Source organism: Rutidosis leptorrhynchoides, chromosome 4 (genome assembly GCF_046630445.1).
Source record: "Rutidosis leptorrhynchoides isolate AG116_Rl617_1_P2 chromosome 4, CSIRO_AGI_Rlap_v1, whole genome shotgun sequence".
NCBI lineage: Eukaryota > Viridiplantae > Streptophyta > Magnoliopsida > Asterales > Asteraceae > Rutidosis > Rutidosis leptorrhynchoides.
The window spans coordinates 162,307,984-162,331,980 of record NC_092336.1 but is presented as its reverse complement, the minus strand read 5'-3'; the positions used below and the strand labels follow the sequence as shown (position 1 = coordinate 162,331,980).

General features: G+C 35.1%; 2 protein-coding genes across 2 annotated transcripts in view; one reads left to right on the top strand and one right to left on the bottom strand.

The window, feature by feature from the left end:
- The window catches only part of LOC139840334 (uncharacterized), a 45,703-nt gene extending 27,271 nt beyond the window's left edge, over window positions 1-18,432 (bottom strand). The window contains exon 1 of the mRNA XM_071830601.1: window positions 16,800-18,432. Coding sequence (XP_071686702.1) covers window positions 16,948-18,384 — 1,437 coding nt within the window. The 5' untranslated portion in view covers window positions 18,385-18,432 and the 3' untranslated portion in view covers window positions 16,800-16,947. The remainder of the gene's footprint in view (window positions 1-16,799) is intronic.
- Window positions 18,433-19,774: 1,342 nt separating this feature from the next.
- Window positions 19,775-23,594, top strand: LOC139843850 (1-(5-phosphoribosyl)-5-[(5-phosphoribosylamino)methylideneamino] imidazole-4-carboxamide isomerase, chloroplastic). The gene is made up of 8 exons (XM_071834013.1): window positions 19,775-20,022; window positions 20,253-20,314; window positions 20,861-21,068; window positions 21,356-21,441; window positions 21,604-21,705; window positions 22,812-22,945; window positions 23,024-23,072; window positions 23,367-23,594. The coding sequence occupies exons 1-8, from the start codon at window positions 19,917-19,919 to the stop codon at window positions 23,541-23,543; spliced, it is 924 nt and encodes a 307-aa protein (XP_071690114.1). The 5' UTR covers window positions 19,775-19,916; the 3' UTR covers window positions 23,544-23,594.
- Window positions 23,595-23,997: the final 403 nt, after the last annotated feature.

The window sequence follows — 23,997 nt, the reverse complement described above, 5'->3', positions numbered from 1 at the left end:
GATCTTTGTAAAAATTTCAAACAATGTTTTGTAATAAACTTCTTACTGACTTTAACATTATATATATATATATATATATATATATATATATATATATATATACTGACTTTATTGTGATGACTATGTGTGCTTATATGCTTGTTGCAAATATTTTATTATACACAATTGTACAGTGTATAATTTGAGCAAATCATTTTGAAAAGTGCATAAGGTAACTCATATGTAAATGCCTTGCAGTATCAAGAATACGATGTCTGATTACGCCTTGCATCATAAAATTAATGAGGAAGAATTATGAAGTGTTTTAGAAGAATGACTATAAATCAACAAACTCTCCGTCTTACGCCTTCCGTCATAAAGTATATGAGGAAGAATTGCTAATTATTTTGCCTTCATACATAAAATGTATAACTTCGTTCTGTGAAGTAATTTTTTATAATGTTTGTCATGACAAGTATCTGAGTTTTGTATCATGCCTCGGTGCATTCTAGTAAAACTTAAACGTTTTCTAGCCGATCCCTTGTGCCTTTATTGGCCGGCACAAAAGCTTCCGCCATCGGAGGTATTTAAAAATACGATCCTTCTGTGGGCAGGTTATAAATGTAATGTTTTACATTTATCACGGGCAACACTTTGTTTAAGAAAAATATAAAATTATTGCTCAGTACTGTGCAGTACATAAACGATTGATGACGACTTTTAGGTGGATCAAGCCTAATTAGTACGTCATGAATGTTTAATGTATGCAATTTCTAATGTATGCACTGCAAAATAACCACAATGGTTCACAGTAAGTTTGATAAACGCTGCTTCATCTTATAATTCGAAATGTGTTCTTTAAATGCCAAACAAGCATGAGTACAACGATTGTAAAAGACTGCTTTTATTAAAATGCTAAATGAAACTGCTCTTTATTGAAAAGATAAACACTGTTCTTGATAACTTGTTGACAAATTGCTTCTTCATATGCCGAGCGCCCAGCGCTGTCCGGCCTTCACACTTGCTTACAAAATAAAAACTCCTGAACTTCTTCCTCGCTGAATAACCTATCACGCCTTCTCTGATTCATTCTGCCTTCTGGCCCATTTGCAAACGTTGATCTTTCCCTTGTTGGCTGCACATACTGTGAATGTATGGCTGCGACTCCATTTGGAGTGGGGAATCTGACCTCTGCATGGGCCGTCGATGTTATTGCCCCAAACTTAGCCAAAGCTGTTCTTCCAAAAAGGACATTAAAACGAGAATTGCCATCTATGATTGTGAAATCAATTGTTTCCATTCTCAACAATGGGAATGTGCCCATAACAACTTCTAAACGAATCTGCCCCATGGCATTTATCGGTGCTCCTGTTAGTCCAGAAACTTTCAACATCGTTTGCCTAGCTCTGCTCTGCACATGCCTTGGAAAAGTTCTCAAACAATGCCAGTAGATGATGTCAGCTTCACTTCCTGTATCTGTGTAGATACAATTGACAAACTTATTTGCTATCTCTGCTAAAATGATCACTGGTTGAACAGATAACGCCCAATTCTGAATTGGCTGAAAGATAATTGGGGCATATCTCCAGCTGTCCAAATTGCTGTTTGATGATTCACCTTCTTCATAATGACCATCGTTAATCCAAACCATCCTGATTACAACTTCTGGAGTTGTCTCATGCTCTGTGATCCGTTCTCCGTACTGCGGTTGGTTCCGATTATCTCTTCCGCCCTGCTGCTCTCTTCTGTTCTCTCTACGGCGTCCTCTGCTACCATCATTCCTTTGCCACGCAAATTTCCTGCGAGGATCATTCCTCCTGTACTGTTTGCCAGGCAACAAATGAATCAATTCTCCTGCCTTGATTTTCGCTATGATTTCCCTCATCAAAGATTTGCAATTGTCCGTATCATGGCCCCATGCCTCATGGAAATCGCACCACAACTCACTCTTTGGACCCTCCCTTTCTTCCATAGGTGTTGGAGCATTGAAAGTGGTCCGAATTGGTTCAGTGAAGAGGATCTCTTTCGGAGTTTTGGTAAGCGCCATAATCAACGGGTGCCTTTCTATTGGCTTTCTGTTGTGGTGAAAATCATTAGGGTGATTGTTTCCTCTCCATCCTCCATTTGAATTGTCATTCCTTCTCTCATTTCTGTCAAAATACCGTCCTCCGTTGTGCGGCTTGCTACTACTGCCAGTATCAAACTTGTTCAACCCACGCTCACCAGCTCGAACATGCCTCTGTGCAGCCTCCAAAGCTTGATGCAATGTTTTTGGCAAGTCATACCGTAATGCATGAACAAGTGCACTAAACCGTCGTTGGTCCAAACAGAAAATGAAACTAGATACAAGTTGTGATTCTGGACAATCAGGAATCTTCTGTGCTTCAAGTGTATAACGCTTCATAAAATTGCTCAAAGATTCGTTATGATGCATTGTGATCTCGTGTGCATCAAGATGTGTCAGAGTACAGCTCCGTAGATTTTGGTATTGCATCACAAATTTTGCTCTCAAATCAAGAAAACTGGTAATACTCCTTGGTGGCAAACTAGCAAACCATTCGCGTGCCATTTTCTGCAATACCATAGGAAACATATGGCACGCAGTTTCATCCTCCCAATGCTGCAACCTCATAACACCTTCAAACATAGTCAAAAAATCTTCCGGATCCGTTGTACCATCATAAACTCCAATTGCTGGTATAGCAAGATTTCTGGGCAATGGATAATTAGCATTTCGATCAATGAAACACTGCGTTGATTCTGCCATCGCTGGTGGCTTGGTGGCTTGTTCTCCAGTAATGAGGGGGAAAAAGTTGTCCACAGCCACAGCACGGACGGCGGGCTGCGCTAAGCGCTGCTTGTATTTTGCTGGAGCTTTCTGCTTAAGAATGTCATTTAAAAGCAACACTGCCTGCTTTTCTGACATGAACTCATCTTTGTCAATTTCATCATCAGAGTCATTATTATCACAACTCAGGTCATTATCATCCCCAGAATCATCAATAAGACTTCCCAGCTTGTCAAGTAGCCTGGATAACTTGTACTTTGATATAGATTGCCTTTTCATTATCTGCTTGTCTTTGCCATCCGCCATCCGCTGAAAAGGTATAAATGACGGACATCGCCGTGGCTGCATCAATGGTCGTCGCTCTGGATTAGTAACAAAATTTGGAAGTCTTTCTGCACTTTTAGCTGTCACTTCTTCGATTACTGGCCTTTTCTCCGAATTAGTTGCCAAATGTTTAAGCCTCTCTATAGTTTCAGCAACTGTTTCTTCAATCGTACCATCTAGTGGTGAAATAGGTACATCTTCAACAGTGACCATGTCGTCGGTTGATGGATGATTGACTGCTTCAAGTACAAATGGAGCTTCAGCTGCTTTCGTTCCTTTTCCATTTCGTGTGTTCTTTGCATTAGTGGATGGCGCCATTGTTAACACCTATTTCCTTATGAGGTAAGGCTTAGTATGTCAACAAGAGACTAGAAGTGATCTAGCTTTTAGGAGGGCGGAGTGTTGCCGATTGATTTTTACCCTCGGGAAATAATCCCTGCAGACCCGGTTCACAAGTGTAGAAGCTTGTGGGGTGGCTTAATCAATCTGTTGTCCGTAGAGCGTAAGAGTGCTAGCCGGATGACTTCTAGTGAGAGAAAGTAGAGAGAGAAAGAGAAGTGAAGTCTCAACTCTCAAAGTTGTCAGAATATCTGAACTTGTGTAAAATGACGACCCAAAGGGTCTATTTATAGTGTCAGATCTACCAGATTTGTTTGGGGATACGTGTCGAATGATGATACGTTCTGTTACATGTGCTCCGAAATTTATGCTAAATGCGGCGCTCTCCGGCCAGGGCTTATGCGCTAGGCGGCCTTCAGGGCTTACGCATGACGGAGCAGCCTGTACAGCGGAGAACGCTAGACGGACAATCTCCACAAAACTGTTGTTTCCAGCCTTCCTGATGCTACTTTTATGCAACCATTATGCCTTTTATGCGTGTATACGATAGGATACACCATTAGAATCGTTCTATATCATTTATCTTCACAGAACAAGGCGATTATGTAATCTCTAAAGTCTTAGAGATTAGCTATTCTAGCTCAAACCGAAAAGCAAATGAGATTAATATCATATTAATTCATTAAATCCATGATTAAATCTGAAGAAAATATATATGTAAGTATATTTTCATAAAGATTGTAATTAAAAATTCTTTCGTACAAACTGTTAATGTTGAAAATATTTTAACGGGTAGGTAATACCCGACGAATATTTAGATTTCACATTAATAAGTTATACTGTACATTCTTCGAATCTGATTCAATAGTCATTTACTATCCTACTTACATCCACAGATATATGTATCCGTTCACCACAGAATAATCAATTTCATTCAATTTCATATTTGGATTTTGACCTATCAGAATCCAACAAGTGGCATAATGAAGAAAATATTGGACAAAATAAAATTTGTTAGAAACAAACAATTTAACTATGAGAAGAATTTTGCTAAGAATTCATGCTAACTGTTCCTAGCTAACTATTCCTAGCTAACTATTTACATTTTATTATCGCAATTTATTTATCGCAGTTTATTTATCGCAATTTAATTATCGCAATTTTATTTATAGTCATTTAATTTCTGTTATTTACTTTACGCACTTTATTTATCGTCATTTAATTTCTGTTATTTATTTTACGCACTTTAAATATCAGGACACGTATACAAGGTTTTGACATATCATATCGACACATCTATATATATTATTTGGAATCACCATAGACACTCTATATGCAGTAATGATCGAGTTCTCTATACAGGGTTGAGGTTGATTCTCAAATAATATATATGGTTTGAGTTGTGATCGAGTCTGAGACATGTACACGGGTCACGATACGTATTAATTAATTCGAATATTATATATTAAACTATATATGATTTATTGGACTGTTAACTGTGGACTATCGACTGTGGACTAATAATATTGGACAATCAAAATGAATTAAAATATTGATTATAGCATATGAAACTAAACAATTCTTCAAGTTTGCCACTTGATTTCATCTTAAACCTCATTTATATCTTGACGATTACAATCTGCATGCAAACCTTTCATAATTCTTGAAAACACCTCAATTGAGAGGATGAATCAACCGCACTTCATCTACGGAAGGAAAGATTTATGCGTATAGTGATGCACCTGAAAAACTCTCGGAAACTGAGTAAACGTTTAACACGTAGCTGTGCTAATTCCTTTAGTGTTATTATTACTCAAAATAACTTTGCAGTTCTTCTTCAAAATAGCCAAATTTGTCACAACTCCAGCAAGACAACTTCGACTTTTCGTTCGAAACAACCTTATTATAACCTTGAAATATATGTATGCTCTTTTATTGTTACCGGAGAACCTTTCATATTCCACCATATTTCCATCAGCGTTTAATCATCTAAAAACACAATTCTCCTGAAACCACCTCAGATTGATAACCGATGATTCAGATATCGTAGCATTAAATGCAGAGGAAACAGAAAAACGGTAGATGGTCTAAACGACCAAAAGTTTGATGATAAAGAAAGGAGTGTTAGGAACGCTCGATAGAAAATTTGGTACTGAAAAACAGATTGAGCGAACTATGAAGGAGACCAAGGACAAATACATAGACCAAACCCTATATTCAAAGAATTCATGTAATTCTAGATCCAATGAAATCTTCAGCAAATATCTTGCTCCGAAGTCATGTTAAATCTTGTAGAAAATTTTTCTTCATCAACTTTCGAACTTAGAAATTCTAAAATATCATCATAAATATCTTCAATATTTCTGAGGATATTTTCATAAATATTCTTATTCGATATTATTTATCTCTTCGTGTTATCTGTGTTACATCATAAAGAAAACTATTTTAGTTTCTAAATTCTGAAACCTTCGAGTTTAAATTATGAATGTTATTGAAGTAGTGTTGGAAATTGATGCATTATTAGTATAATATAATGACACTTGATCAACGTGATTATATTACAGTAAGTCATGCTGAGTTTCTAAATGGAATGTGATGATTCACAGATCATAACGTCATCATGTGCCATGTTACACGAATCTTACGTTCTGTCTAATCTATAAACATATCAAGAACATATTTTTCTTGATAGTCATATCTTTCCTTGAATTCTGGTAATTTGACAAGTCAAATCGTGCTATTACCATTTCTTTCTTAGAACATTAACTATGTCCATTTCGAAATTCATATCTATGAATTCTGGACCGTTGCTCGCTTTACTAGAGGCCGAGAGGATAATAAAAAGACAAAGAGATCCAAAATATAAGAGAAAATATAAAGCCCAATGACAACACTGAAATTACAAACCGTGGATATCAGTACGTATAGCAATATAAAGACACGGGAGGATTATAAATACAATAATCCCTAAAGCATAATAGAAATAAACAGATTCTTCAGGTGGGAGTTGAAAAAAAAAAAGAACGATCATTGCGATAGTTAGAATAAGAACAAGGATCAGAACAGGGTTAAGAATTTTCATAAATCTTTTGAATTTGGGAATTGAGTATAGAAGTGGTGAAAACTAATGGAACGAAAAGAGTAAATTTATAAAGGAAATATCAGACGTAGTAATCGGGACAGATCATCGCATTTAATTAAGGATATCCTAATTTCCTTAAATCTCGAAGAATCAGATCTTATAGATTTCCAAGATTTTCTTTAAATCCCTTGAATTCCAGAATTCAACCAAGACAATGTCAAAAGTTAAGATGCACCTTATTTTCTAAATTCAACCATGACTAGTCAAAAAAAATTATGATGAAACTTGTCTTTCTCATTTCACTAATTAGTGATAACTTCATTCGTACTCTTCGAATAATCGAATTGTTTTATCCATATTACTCAGTGATCATAACACTATGTTTATCAACTCATATTCGTCATGAAAACATTTTTATTGTTAGCCATGACCACCTCACTCAAATTTCGGAACGAAATTTCTTTAACGGGTAGGTACTGTGATGACCCGGGAATTTCCGACCAAATTTAAACTTAATCTTTATATGTTTCTGATACGATAAGCAAAGTCTGTAATGTTGAGTCTCAACAATTTTTTTTAAACGGTGTTCATGTATTCATTTAACCTTTGACTATATCCGACGATTCAAACAAATTGTTGTTAATAAATATATATATATATATATATATATATATATATATATATATATATATATATATATATATATATATATATATATATATATATATATATATATATATATATATAAATATGAATAAAAAGTGTATATGTTAATTTGAATTAATAAGATACAATTTAATCATTTGAATTGGAAATGTAAAGTAATATACAAAGTTGTTATTAAAGTGAGTCTATATATATATAAATATGATTCCATGTATAATTATAATTAAAAGTATATTGTAATATATATATATATATATATATATATATATATATATATATATATATATATATATATATATATATATATAGTGTATAAGTATTAAATTTTATATTATACAATTAATAAATCTTACATAATTAATAAATTGTAATACTAATATATATAAAATATAATTTCAAGTTAATTCTAGTTGTTATATTATTATTATATAATATCAGTACTATTAATATTATTAAAAATTTATAATATATAATTTACATATTTAATTTGTTATGTTATTGTTATTATTAATATTAATTATCAAGGTTAACATCATTATTATTATAACTAATAATAAAAAATTATAAATTTAATACTTATGATTAATAATAGCATTATTATTAAATATTGTTATTACCATTATCATTAATAATTAGTATTATTATTATAAATTATTATTATTATCATTTTTAGTATTATTTGATAATATTAATATTAATATTATTATTATTATTAATTCAATTATTAGTAAGAATTTTAATTAATTATTAAACATTAATATATGTTATCAAATGTATCTCTTTGGAATCAAAAGTTGTTACCAGCAGTTTTCAATCTATAGTACTATCTTTGTATTTGTCCACAATCTGCTTAACGTCTGTGTCAATTAACAATAATCAATTACAGAACGATAGCAACTAATTTATTTTTTTATTCATTTTCCCTATTTTTTGTGATTCTTTCTGTCAATATTATTTAGATATAAGGCCATCGATTTCTTTGTGATCTGGACAAACACATTCGACCTCACACCCATAATATCAAATGCCAAACACATTCAACATCTAATAGCTGATGAATTAAATTGAAAAACCCATTAAATATGTCGAACACCTCTGTTGAGTCAATTTTAAACCAAAACCTCGAATTTGAGATAATTTTAAAAATCTAAAAGTGCAGTTGTGTTAGGAACGTTTTACTTGAACTATCTGTAAAGTATCAAATTCCAAATTATTGTATTGATCGAGAATTTTTGAAGTCAATGTTCGTTTTAAAAAGTTAAAGCTTTTGTTCATCAAGAAATTAGAAGTCGTGTCGATGTTTCTGTTAAAATTGAGAATTTACAAAGTTTATAGGGGTGATTTGCAACATAATTCATGAAGAAAGTATTGGCTAATACGGCCTTAAATTCTTAATCAATGTTGGTGATTTTATTTTAAATGCTTTTGCAATATATTTTTGGGACTGAGAATATACATGCGTTGCTTTTATAAATGTTTTACGAAATAGACACAAGTACTTAAAATTACATTCTATGGTTGGATTATTAACCGAATATTGCCCTTCAAGTCTGGTAACCTAAGAATTTGGGAAAATGACCCCTGATTGACGCGAATCCTAAAGATAGATCTATGGACCTTGACAAGTCCCATTAGGGGTACGAATGCTTTAGTACTTCGAGATTATTATTATACAGACGAGAGGTTCTGTTTTGGGGATATTCTATGCATTAAGTTAACGTCGGTTACCAGGTGTTCAATCCATATGAATGATATTTTTGTCTCTATGCATGGGACGTATGTTTATGAGAAATGGAAATATGAAATCTTGTGATCTATTAAAATTATGAAATGATTATTTATGTTAAACTAATGAACTCACCAACCTTTTGGTTGACACTTTAAAGCATGTTTATTCTCAGGTACGAAAGAAAATCTTCCGCCGTGCTTTTGCTCATCTTAAAGATATTAATTGGAGTCATTCATGACATATTTCAAAAAACGTTGCATTCGAGTCGTTGAGTTCATCAAGATTATTATTAAATCAATTATAGTAAGATATGTTATGAAATGGTATGCATGTCGTCAACTTTAGATGTAATGAAAGATTGTCTTTTCAAAACGAATGTAATGTTTGTAAAATGTATCATATATAGGTCAAGTACCTCGCGTTGAAATCAACTGTTGTGAATCGTTTATAATTAAGATGGACTTCGTTCGGATGGATTAGGACGGGGCGTCACAGCTTCAAGTTCCGAAACAATACCATTCAAAATGCTCAGATGATCTGAAATCTTTGAACCCCAATCCATACACAAAGTATGAAATTGTTCTTTAAGACACAATCGATTTGAGATGCCCTTGCCCTGGTACAACTGCTCTAGTTTAACCCAAAGCTCCTTTGCTGTTGATAACCCGTGCACTTTTGCAAGCACGTTCTTTGCAAGACACAAACGAATCGCACTTGCTGCCCTCAAATCCATATCATCCCATTCTTCTTCATCGAACTTACTGCTAGAATCATTGACGAAAACAAAGGTGGGTTTACCTTTCAATGCCTTGTGTAACCCGGACTGAATCAACACATCCTTGACTTGAACCTGCCATAAGCCAAAATTGATCCTCCCATCAAATTTTTCTACATCAAACCTCATTGGACTGAACTTCGACATCGTATCCGTATCCTATAAACAACACTTTCTCTGATTTTGCTCACGTTTCGAATAGCCAAAAGATGTAGCAGGTAGCCAGGACCCTTTAAATCGGAAATCCACAACTCGCCACTAACAAATCCAACTATTACTACGAATCAGAAAAAATATTGTCTAACCAGATACCCTATACGATCAATAGAACTCGTTTCTGATGTGGACGATCCACTCCCGTGGCAACCACAGAGCATACTCCGACTCCTATAACCGAGACCCCCGTCAAACCTGACGCGCTGATACCAGTTGTTGGAAAATTACGGCCTCACCACCCAGCCCAACAATAATAGTAAAGAAATAAGAACAATCCACAACACAAGAATTTAACGTGGAAACTCCAAAACAGGAGAAAAAACCACGGGCCTCCAAAGAGAGAAATACACTATATCACAAATTGTTACAATAACATAGACGACTCTCTTAAGCCAACTACACTCTCCAAAGTATTTAACTAAAACAACTCCCAAACAAGGGTAAGAAAGAAAGAAATAATCAAATACTTAAAGTGTATTGATTGGTGCAAATTGGAATGAAGACTTAGCCCTCCTTTTATAATCAAGTCACCTACCTTCAACTTTCTCCTCCCACCTATATGGGATAACATCCTTCACAAAGTAACCATATCAATTTTTCTATCAAAAAATAAAACCAACACAAGCAACCATTTTTTGGAAGGAAAAACGAGCCACTTATTTTGGAAGACAGATGAACCGTACAGCGCCATCAGACCCATCACTTTTTTTTTACCATCATGCCAGTATGCCCCAAAACATTTCTTTAGTAAAAACAAAACATATAACCCAGATCATGACCCAGTAATCATAATCATATATGCTTCTCAATCAATGAGATTAAATTAAATGCATTTGTAGTCGCATTTTTCAAATCATATACCAACGACCTTGATACAATCTGATAATGTGCGACTCGTAATTTGTTAGACTATACAAAATATGAATAATTGAACCCTTTTAGTTCTTATCTACAGGAAATCTTTTCATTCATGTATAAGTATTTAAATCTACAAACAGAAGAAAGCCAAATGATTGTGTTTTAAGTAATAAGTACTAATCCATCAACCACTTTAATTAGAATATAAACGATAATTTTTTAGCGAGGTGCATTTATAAGCATCTATATATAACTTCATTAGTAATCCTGATGATCCTAGAACTAGGACACATATATAATACTCCGTAACAATTAAATACAACTCCTAAACATTTTCAAATACAAATCTTGTTCAACGATTATATTGTTAAAATACAATGCAAATTTAGAATAATATGGATTTAGTAAATGTATATGGGTAAAATATCTAGATATTAATATGTATAAGAAAATATCTAGATATTAGAATATGAGAGAAAAATCTAGAAATTGAAATGTAAAAGAAAAATCTAGATATTTGTAAGTTGTAAAAATATCTAGATATTTATATATCCATGGAAATATCTAGGTTCTAGAATGTTCCATGGAGTAGTATAAATATGGGAGGAGATTTCATTTGTGTTGTGTGAAGTTGTGAGAGTGAAATAAGAAGTGAGTTGTGAAGACGAGAAGAAGAGTGTGAGTTAGCGAAAGTAGAGAAGATAAAGCTTGTAAGTAATATTGTAATTGTAATTTAATATAAGTGTTTTTGTTAAGTTTCCCGATCAAGCCTTAGTTTGTGTTTAAGTTCTTAGTGCACTTTTGTTGTTCTTATTATATGGTCGGCTCTGCCGCCTAAGTAATACATGGTCGGTTATACCGCCTAAAGATATATGGTCGACACTGTCGCCTAAGTACATTGTGCACTAAGGATTTATAAAATTAAAGGCTAACCAACGTCAAAGTGTTGGTGTAGTGAGTCTAGTATAGTCTAGATCCTCTATAGTGGTGTGTTGGCTCGTCGAAGCTTCCAACAATTGGTATCAGAGCGGGTCGTTCGGGACCATTTCAAGTGGAGAAAATCGGTAAACGTTGGACGTTTACATCGACTTGTTTTCACCAAGGCTCTAAGGGAGATTCTGTCGGAGCACAGTTAGAAACTGTGAAAGCTCATCGGTCAGGGACCAAACTTATTGGACGTTGGACGTCATGATGGCAGATCTTGCAAGTACGAGCAGTGGAATCAAGAGTCTCAATAACCACAACTATGGTTATTGGCGGACTTGCATAGAGTCCTACCTACAAGGACAGGATTTATGGAAAATAGTTGCTGGCAGTGACACAACGCCTCCACCGAAAGAAAATGCTGAAGCCTTGAGAAAATGGAACATCAAGGCCGGGAAGGCTTTATTTATATTGAAGACTACAATCGAGGAGGATCTATTGGAGCACATCCGTGACAAGAAAACACCAAAGGCAGCTTGGGAAACTTTTGAAAAATTATTTTCAAAGAAGAATGAAGCACGGCTCCAGCTCTTGGAAAATGAGCTCGCGGGTATCTCACAAGGAAGTCTGTCTATTTCTCAGTACTTCACCAAGGTGAAATCAATTTGCCGTGAGATATCTCAACTTGCTCCTGAAGAGAAAGTGAGTGATGCAAGGATGAAGAGAATTATCATCCACGGCTTAAGATCCGATTATAATGGATTTATAGCCGCTGTGAGAGGATGGCCTACTCAACCATCATTAATAGAGCTGGAGAATCTATTGGCAAATCAAGAGGCATTAGCCAAGCAGATGAATGAAGTAACCGTAAAAGACGGAGAAGATGCACTCTTCACCAATAAAAAGAAAGCAACATCTCGAAGACAAGAGGCGATGAAAGAAAGTAAGACATATGGGTGGAAGGGTCACCCAAAATCAAAAGGCAACGCTTCAGGGGGAGCTCAACAAGGAAGAAGAGATCATCGCCAACAATACGGGGAAAATGATAAGAGAAACAATGGTGAATGCTTCAATTGTGGCAAGAAGGGTCATTTTGCTCGAGAATGTAGATTCCCCAGAAGGCGAACTTTCGAAGGAAATGTGGCCGCCGCAAGAGATGAGAAGAAAGAGGTCACATTCGAAGCAACCATTAATGAGGAAACATGGGATGCAGAAGCAGGACTCTCCGTTGAAGCTGACATGGATGATCAAGCTCTTGCAGCAACCTTAAAGTCAAAAATAAACTACAAAGATGATTGGATCATTGATTCTGGGTGCTCAAATCATATGACCAATGATGAGACGAAGCTGCAAGAAATGGAGGATTACAAAGGAAAGAGAGTCGTGTTGACAGCCGACAATTCAAGGTTGTCTATTTCTCACATTGGAAAGACAATAATTCCAAATGAAGGCGACTCTCATAAGCTCCAACTCGAGAAGGTGTATCATGTCCCTGGCCTAAAGAAGAATTTACTATCAGTACCACAATTGACAGCAGAAGGGAATTATGTGCTCTTTGGACCAGAAGATGTGTCCGTATTCAAGAGAGTAAAGGTGGTTGGCAATCCAGTTATGCATGGAAGAAGAATAGAATCGGTCTATGTATTATCTGCTGAAATAGCTTATGTGGATAAGACTCAAAAAAATGAGACGGCTGATCTTTGGCATGAACGTCTTGGGCATGTGGGCTACAACAAGTTAAAGGAGATGATGGTAAAACGCATAGTAAATGGGCTTCCTCAAATTGATATGCGAACAGATACAATATGTGCTGGATGTCAATTTGGCAAAGCTCACCAATTGCCATTCAAGGAGTCAGCGCATCAGTCCAAGACACCACTAGAGCTCATACACTCAGATGTCTTCGGCCCAGTGAAACAAACATCACTTGGAGGTATGAAGTATATGGTGACATTCATTGATGACTTCTCAAGGTATGTATGGGTTTACTTCATGAAGGAAAAGTCGGAGACTTTTCAGAAGTTTAAAGAGTTCAAGAACAAGGTAGAAAGTGAGCTCAATACTAAGATTCGATGCTTATGCACAGATAATGGAGGAGAATATTTATCGACTGAGTTCAATATGTATCTTGAGAAGCACAAGATCAGAAGGCAATTAACTTGCCCTAATACTCCACAACAGAATGGAGTGGCAGAACGTAAGAATCGTCATCTTGCTGAAACCTGTCGAAGTATGCTTCATGGTAAGAATGTACCAGGAAAATTTTGGGCCGAATGTATGAGGACGGCTTCATACGTGATTAACAGACTCCCACAAACAAAGTTGGGATATATTTCACCATATGAAAGATTATGGAAGATCAAGCCAACCGTCAACCATCTCAAGGTTTTTGGATGTGTATGCTATGTCTTCGTGCCAGATCATTTACGAAGCAAATTTGATAAGAAGGCAATTCGATGCATTTTTGTCGGTTATGATGAATCAAGAAAAGGATGGAGATGTTGTGATCCAAATACTGGGAAGTGTCATACTTCAAGAAATGTGGTATTTGATGAAGCTTCTTCATGGTGGTCACCTCAAAAGATAGAGCTTCCAGAATCTCATGGATTAGAAGAAGTTCCAAAAGAGAAAGAAGAACATAAAGAGCACATATCGGATCCAATTAAAGAAGGAGATGGATCGTACTCTAAGGAAACGAGTCCATGGAAAACTAGGGTACATCAATCTACATTCGAAGAGGTTCGTCCAAGCCAAATGGATGCCGAGGAGCATGTACAAGAATTACGGAGATCAACAAGGCCGAGGCAACCTAATCCGAGGTATGCCAATGCTGCTCATGTGGATGAATTAATACATATTGAGCCTTCCACTTATGAAGAAGCAGCACAAAGTCAAGAATGGCAGAAAGCGATGGAAGAAGAAATTAATGCACTAAAAGAAAACCAGACATGGAGTTTAGTTCCAAAGCCAAAAGATGTAAAACCAATATCTTGTAAATGGGTTTACAAGGTGAAGACTCGATCAGATGGCTCCATTGAAAGGTATAAAGCTCGACTTGTTGCTAGAGGTTTTTCTCAACATTATGGGCTGGATTATGAAGAAACGTTTAGTCCAGTGGCGAAGATCACAACAATTCGAGCTCTACTAGCTTTAGCCGCTAGCAAATCTTGGAAGCTGTGGCAGATGGATGTCAAGAACGCTTTCTTACATGGAGAACTTGACAAAGAAATTTATATGGAGCAACCAAGAGGCTTTGAGAACAAGTCCCATCCTGACCATGTCTGCAAATTAAAGAACGCACTATACGGCTTGAAGCAGGCTCCAAGAGCTTGGTACGGGAAGATTGGCGAGTTTTTAGTAAAAAGTGGTTTCACAGTTGCTCCTTCAGATTCTAGTTTATTTGTGAAACAAGATCAAGGAAAACTAGCCATAGTGCTAGTATATGTGGATGACTTAATCATCACGGGAGATCACTATGAGGAGATTCAAAGAACAAGAGAGAATCTGTCTATTAGATTTCATATGAAGGAGCTTGGAGAACTCAAACATTTTCTTGGACTCGAAATAGAGCAGAAAAGAGAAGGATTATTTCTGGGACAACAGAAATATGCGCGAGATCTTTTACAAAAGTACGGAATGCTTAATTGCAAACCTATCTCAACTCCGATGGATCCGAATACAAAACTACGAGCAGATGAAGGAAAAAGTCTTCAAGATGTTACCATGTATCGAAAGATGGTCGGAAGTCTTATTTATCTCACACTAAGCCGGCCAGACATATCTTATGCAGTTGGAGTGGTTAGTCGATACATGAGCAATCCGAAGAAGCCTCACCTTGATGTTGTACGACGCATCTTAAGGTATGTTAAAGACACTATTAACTTTGGCATTTTGTACAAGAAAACAAAAGAATGTCACGTGACTGGATATTGTGACGCCGATTACGCTGGAGACTATGATACACGACGGTCAACAACTGGATACATGTTTAGTCTTGGATCAGGAGTAATATCATGGTGCAGCAAGAGACAACCAACAGTATCCTTGTCAAGCACTGAAGCAGAATATCGATCGGCATCGTCAGCAACACAAGAAATTACATGGTTGAAACAACTAATGGAAGATCTTCATCAATCAACAGACTATCAAGTAGAGCTTTTCTGCGATAACCTATCAGCTATACGTCTAGCAGAGAATCCAGTCTTTCACGCAAGAACAAAACATATAGAAGTACACTATCACTATGTTCGCGAGAAGGTCCTTGAAGGGGAGATCAAGATGGTGCCAACAAAGACAGATGAACAGGTAGCAGATATATTCACCAAGAGCCTAAGTAAACCGAAGTTTACAAAATTCAGAGAAGCACTTGAAATGGTCTGCAAGACATCGTTGGAAGAAAATTTGCATTGAGGGGGAGTGTTAAAATACAATGCAAATTTAGAATAATATGGATTTAGTAAATGTATATGGGTAAAATATCTAGATATTAATATGTATAAGAAAATATCTAGATATTAGAATATGAGAGAAAAATCTAGAAATTGAAATGTAAAAGAAAAATCTAGATATTTGTAGGTTGTAGAAATATCTAGATATTTATATATCCATGGAAATATCTAGGTTTTAGAATGTTCCATGGAGTAGTATAAATATGGGAGGAGATTTCATTTGTGTTGTGTGAAGTTGTGAGAGTGAAATAAGAAGTGAGTTGTGAAGAAGAGAAGAAGAGTGTGAGTTAGCGAAAGTAGAGAAGATAAAGCTTGTAAGTAATATTGTAATTGTAATTTAATATAAGTGTTTTTGTTAAGTTTCCTGATCAAGCCTTAGTTTGTGTTTAAGTTCTTAGTGCACTTTTGTTGTTCTTATTATATGGTCGGCTCTGCCGCCTAAGTAATACATGGTCGGTTATACCGCCTAAAGATATATGGTCGACACTGTCGCCTAAGTACATTGTGCACTAAGGATTTATAAAATTAAAGGCTAACCAACGTCAAAGTGTTGGTGTAGTGAGTCTAGTATAGTCTAGATCCTCTATAGTTGTGTGTTGGGCTCGTCGAAGCTTCCAACATATATATTGACAGATATACAAGCTTTAGCTGTGAATATGTGTGCTACTTACTGATGATGTAGACATACAACATCCAGTAAACATAATACATCCAGTAAACAACAATTTAGATTATCATCAACGTTCGGTAATTTCACTTAACGACACAAAGAATCTGCATATATTTTTAGCATTGTTCTTGTTTCCATCAAAGGCAGTTTCATCGAATACCAAGACCTTTCATCAGCCTATTATAAGTAGCAATATCAGGTATAAACTCCTTATCCAACATCTCATCCACTATACACTTCCCCTCAATCTTTCTACCTTCTTTTGAATATCCAGATACTAATATGTTATAAGTTACTTCATCAACACATACACCTTTATTACAACCCAAGATCCTCAATTTATCCGCTTCCAACGTTCTTCCTGAATTACACAAATCACCAAGAACACAGTTAAATGTCACACTATCCGGAACAATACTTTCTTTAAGCATCTTATCCATTAACGTAAACGCCAATTCAATATTCCCAATCTTCCTTAAACCGTCGATCAAAATAGTACAAGTGATCGAGCTTGGAGCATTTCCATTCTCCCATATCTCATCAACTATCGATTTTGCTATTACCACATTTCCTTTATCACAAAGGCTCTCGATTAAGCCAAAATAGTCAAACGTTGTAGGTAAAACTCGTTTTCTTGAAAAATCAAGAACGAGATCACAAACCTCTGATACACGTCCATCCTTAATAAGCCCATCAACCAAAATTTCACAAGTTACACTCGATAAACCGCACCCCAATTCGATCATCTCGTATGCCATTCCTATCCCTTCTTTAAACTTCCTTTCTCTAAAAAACCCTTTGATCAAAGTATTAAAAGTGACTACATTTGGAGTACAACCCTTGACCCTCATTTCCTTGAATACCTCTAGAGCTAAACCGAATCTCGAGCTACGAAAGTATCCATTAATCAATATGTTAAAGGTGACCACATCGGGCTTTACTCGATCGTTAATCATTCTCTCATAAAACTCCAAACCCTTTTCAAATTCACCATACTTAACAAAACTATGAATTAATATATTGTATATAGCGGTGTTCGGTTTACCATCAACTAGCTTACGCATATTATGAAAAGCATGGATGGCATCATTAAACCTACCAACGTTACAAAACGAGTTGATGGCGAACCGGAAAATAGGTTCGGTACGTGAGCAAGAAAATATACCGTCGGAACAAGGGCAAGGGTTTGAGACGATGAAATCGAGAACGGATGATAAGGAGTCGAGGCGGTGCGTAATGGCGAGCGTTCGGACCATCCATTCGTAGGTGGAGTGGTCGTGGCGGAAGGAGTCGAGGGTGGCGGCATGGCGGAAGACGTGGAGGTCGAGGTGAGCGAATTTTGGGTGGTGGTGGAGGTGGTTCTTGAGGAAGGATAGGAGGTCGTTAGCGGTAAGGTTGTTTTTAAGGTGAGAGTTGATGAAATTGGTGAGTTGTGATTGAGTAGTTGAGGTGGGGGATGTAAGAGAGAGGGTTGGCGGTGCGATGAGTGATGTGTCGGGTGGTGGCGGTGGTGGGAGGTTGGTGGTGGTCGATGGTTGTAAAGGGCGGCAGAGCGGTGGTGGTCTTGTAAGTTTCTTCATCGGCATTTCAAAAGATTATTGTTCAACAATTCATGCCAAAATCTTATCTTGATTACTACCCTGCGAATTGAACAAATGAAAATGAAAAACATGAGTGTTTTCACAAGTACTACTTTTTAACTTGTATTAGTTCAATTAAACAAGATTCTGCAGATGATTCTCATAATATTGGCATAGGTGGCATTTTATCAAACAGGTAGTGGGCATCATAAGCTAAATAACATAAACATGGTCAGCATGAAGCCGGTTATAACCCAAAAGCACAATCATATCAACATCAACATGAAAGATAATTACATACTACTATGATTATTATGATAACACATAAAATCAAGGCACTTTGAAGAATTGCAGAACTTACTTGAGCGTCTTTTGTAAAATCAATTTCGCTGGAGCAAATTAGTACTCGTATTAAAATTCCAGTGACTGTAACCTGTAAGTTTGTGATCTAGTTATATATTTGTAAACTCTTCAAAAAGTATAGTTGTACCCATAAAATATCGTTACTTTTATTAAAAAGAGCAAACCACATGTTTTCAGTTTTTTTTTTTTTTTTTTTTTTTTTTTTTTTTTTTTTTTTTTTTTTTGAGTTTGGCTTTCACTTTTCACTTTATCATTTTAATTTTCAGTTTTGGGTTTTTTGTATTTCAGCTTTCAATTTCAGCTTTGCATTTCATATTTCAGCTTTTAATTTCGCGTTTCTATTTAAGTTTTCAGTTTCGCGTTTCAGTTTAAGTTTTCAGTTTCGCGTTACCTGTTTCAGTTATTAGTTTTAGGTATCAGTTTTGCGTTTCAATTTTTAGTTTTGCGTTTTAGTTATTAGGGTATATTTCGTAAAACTAGTTGTTAGGCGGTAGCTTTTAGCCGATAACGTGTAGCTTGTATCTGTTAGCTGGTAGCAGATAGCCGTTAGCTTTTTATATGTATATAGGTGTTTGACATGGTAGCTGAAATTGTTAAAATAAAGTGTAAAATGACAAAAAGTTATGAGTTTTTTCTCAAATGCTACTTAAACTAGCTTTTAACTTTTTTCATCGCTCAAAAAACTTTTACGCACTCATAACCAAACAGAGTTTTTTTTTTTTTACTTGACAGGAGCTTTTTCATAAAAAACGCTTAAAAAATTCTAAAAAACTTATTACCAAACATACCATTAATATTGGTTTTCAGGATAACGTTTCCATTTCAATTTTTACGTATGCTCACTGTAAGTTTTTTTTTTTTTTTAATCTAATTTTAAAACTTTTTGAGAAAAGTTTTGAGTATTTTGACCCATATCCGACCTGACTTGATTGAGTTCTAACCCGTTTGCACCAGTTAAAAAAAGCTGACCTATTTGAGTTTGACCTGTTTAGAACCTATTCGACCCAAACCGGACAAGGTACAGTACAAACTATAAAGCCAGCTTAAAAACCCTAATACGTATATTTCCTCCCGAAATTCACGCCTCAGTTAACACCCTTAAATTCGATCAGCTCATCTCCGATCAGCGGTGACTATAAATCTCTATAAACCCTAATACTGCATTTTCAGAGAGAATGCTAATTAAGAGCTTTGAAACTAATTCAGCATGTGTAGGACTTACTGATTCATTCAATAGAATCCCAAGCAGAAAACAAAAGTTTGTAACACCACAGAGCTCAAGTATATGCCTTGATAATATATATATATATATATATATATATATATATATATATATATATATATATATATATATATATATATATATATATATATATATATATATATATATATATATATATATATATATATATATATTTTGTTTATTATATATATATTGTTTATAAAATTATCCGTATAATTGTATTAAATGTGTGTTTGAAAATGTAATTTTAATTTTAATAATTTGACAGGATCTCAATGTCTATCTATTAGGTGTGGAGTTAAGTTTCGCCCTTGCATTGATATACATAAGGTTAGTGCTTTGCTAAAGCTTTGTGAATGTGAATTATATCTTCAATTTTTTTAATTTTTAATTTTATTTTTAAGTAGTTGACATATTTCAATTTTAGAAGTGAAACTAGATGGCATAGCACATTTCGTGGCTTACGAGCTTATTGGATGTAAATAATATAAATATATTGACACTAATTTCTTTGAAGATTAAGGCGTTTGGGGTAAGCCATTAAAATTGAGGTTTGAAATTTTGAAGTCTAATAAGCTCATTTTCAACTGCCAATGAGTTTATAAGCCATTATATAAGCTAATAAGCTTGGCAAATAGGTTTACGCGTACACCACAAATTTGATGTTTACTTATTAATTTGGTTTATTAACCTTTTTTTTTTTTTTGTAACAATCTTCCTAGACAGCATATTAAGTAAGCTGTAGCTTATAAGCATGTACATCGCTAAAACTGAATGTATTCGCTTTTTTGAAATTCAGTAACTGTTGAAATTAAGCTTTACCCTAACCCCTCTTTTTTATAAGTTTATTGAAGTGATTTAATTATGTGTTTATAGGGGAAAGTAAAGCAGATTGTTGGTTCTACTCTTTCAGATAATAAAGATAGTGGTTCAACACTTGTTACGAACTTTGAGTCTGATAAATCAGCTGCAGAGTATGCCACTCTTTATAAAGAAGATGGTCTAATAGGTGGTCATGTAATCATGCTTGGAGTGGATCCTTTAAGTAACGAATCAGCCATTGGGGCATTACGTGCTTATCCTGGTATGATGATTTCCACTTAATATGCCAATTTTTTATTTTTGTATAGTTTACAATTTGTAATGGTCATACACAGAATTTTAAGAAGAAACCGCTCAAGTTAATAAGTTATACATCATGTTAGAAGATAACGAGTCTTTTGAGCTATATCGGAACATAATTGTTTTCTCTAATTTAATCGCACACATATCATGTATCAGTATATATAAATAGCAGTTTATCTTGATGGTTGATAGTATGAACTTACAGATATTGTTTGTTGAACTTACTGCGAGAACCGTATCATTTAGGTGGTTTGCAAGTTGGAGGTGGTATTAATTCGGGCAATGCTTTGAGTTACATACAAGAAGGAGCTAGCCATGTCATCATCACATCAGTATGTTTATTTCATATTTTTTCTTGTTATTCTGGAGCTAGCCAATATATATATATTATTTGTTAAGGAATTTTCACCAATTTATTAACTAGTTAATATATGTGCTTTAAAATGATGCTAAGTTAATGATAATGTATTAATTAGAAATGTATACAATTGCAGTATGTATTCAACAATGGACAAATGGACCATGAGAGGCTCAAAGAACTTGTTCGCGTTGTTGGAAAAGAAAGGATTGTCTTGGATCTCAGTTGCAGAAAGAAGGTATACATATTTTTGTGGTTGTAGTTATGTGGAATCATTAATACTTGTATAGCACACGCTTACAATCTTGTTAGGGTCGACCCAAATTGGAAAACAATTTGAAATCAATATGTTTGTAAATGAAAAAAATGGATCTAATCTTAAGCGATAAGCCAAGTCTTCTAGTTCTATTTGAACATTTCGATAGGTAAGCTTACTTTCCGAATGACTCACGATACAGCCAAAATTAGTATTAAATACATAGCATACTATCATAATAAAACCTCGATTATATTGCTAAATTATCATGGAAACTACATCGTTGACTCATCATCAACGGAAATAACGACGATATTATATTTACCACTTACTATCTCCCCTCCAAAATTCACCCTTGTTACCAATTTAGCAATAGCTCAGTGGTACTCGATACCTTTGAGCTGGGACCCGCCATAACATAAAATAGGCGCAGGTTCAATCCCCACTCGTGGCAAGAATTTACAACTTGTGTGGCAGTGGGATGATGGTTGCTCCTGTCACATGTGTGGGGACCCGGTGGAGGTACTTTTCCGGCATCCGACTCTTTCAGGGTGGATCTGTGGATTTGGTGGGTATCCAAAAGAAACACAGGGTCGGGGAGTCCCTGCCAAACGCACAACTTTTGGACATAAAACTCACCCTTGTTGCCAAGGAGTAGATTCTACAAATCGTCTTCATCAATAACAAAATTTTGAGATATAAGCTCTCTCATGTTCTTTTTTGTGTGTGTGTGTGTGTGCGGGTGTGTGGATGAAAGCATATATATAAGGACTAGTTCTAGGAGATTATTATGCTCGATTTAAGAGTCTGCTTATATCTTGAAGGTAAACACCTTTCTAGGGTTTTGTCAGCACCTGTAGTAATTCTTCTTTTGGTTATTGGTATTTTAGGTTCTAAAATATTACATCTCATTCTGGCACTAAGAAGAGTGTGACTTGTTTCCTTTTGAGCTTCATTTTAAATTTTTTACCCATTTGACCAAGTAGAGATGAAACATAATGCGAATCAACCCATTCATAAGTAATTGGGTCAATTTTGCTGTATGTACTTCGTTCACTAATAAAAATGTTTGTAATCATGAATTTCAGAATGGGAAGTATGCGATTGTAACAGATCGATGGCAGAAGTTTACTGATGTATATCTTGATGAGAAAATACTACATTTTCTTTCCACATACGCTGACGAGTTTTTGGTCCATGGTGTTGATGTGGAAGGTAAAAAGTAAGTAATCAATTTTCTTGGACAAATCAATATTTCATTTTAGTCTTTTGAATTTTATTTATTTTTATTTTATTGCAGACTCGGCATTGATGAAGAACTCGTAGAACTCCTCGGCAGGCACTCCCCTGTATGTATTACGCACCTCATCTTTCTTTAGTATATGATTGTAGCCTTTTTCAGTTCATCCAATAGAGATGCCAAAATGGGTAGAGTTTTGGGTCATGTCAAAACAGACAAGATTTGGTCGACCATAACATATCTTCATTTTCATATAAATAGTTGAGTCAATCTGTCAATTATGAAAAATTAAAATACGTTAAGAACAAGACTTACCCGTTCATAAGTAAATGGGTCGGAATTGCCACCTTATTATGTAATCATTATCCCTTAACCTTTTTTATGGTGTGCTTATTGACTTTAGATTCCAGTCACTTACGCTGGTGGCGTGACCGTAATGGAGGATATGGAGAAAATAAAGGTTGCAGGGATGGGTCGCGTGGATGTAACTATGGGTAGCGCTTTGGATATTTTTGGAGGCAAATTGGGTTATAAAGATGTTGTAGCTTGGCATTGTAAGCAAGAAGCTGTGCCAGCTTAGCAATGTCTTTGTTATTTTATTTTCTAATGTAACTGTTTTTTTTTTTTTTTTTTTTTTTTTTTTTTTAAATAAAATTATCGTGTTTATACAAGTTGACCTTCGAAAGTCATGTAGTGGTCGTTGTCTTCAAAACTATTTGTAACAACAAAACTAGGTTGCTTAACATTTTTAAGTGATTTCATTTATTTATGCCTTCTAGTTTTAGCTCATTGTTAAACTTCCAACAATAGCCACATGAACTGCATGAATAACTAGATTATGTTTTGACCTATTGTTTTGTCGCTAGATTCATATTAACCAAGTTTATAACCTATTGTTTTTCATGACCTATCATGTATATTTATATTTATATCATTATAATTTTGAACACCATAATTTTCCAATAGTTTTGTATTGTTGAGAAATATGGTAGTCGACTACCTTGTAAAATAGGTGGTCGACCACACTATGAGAT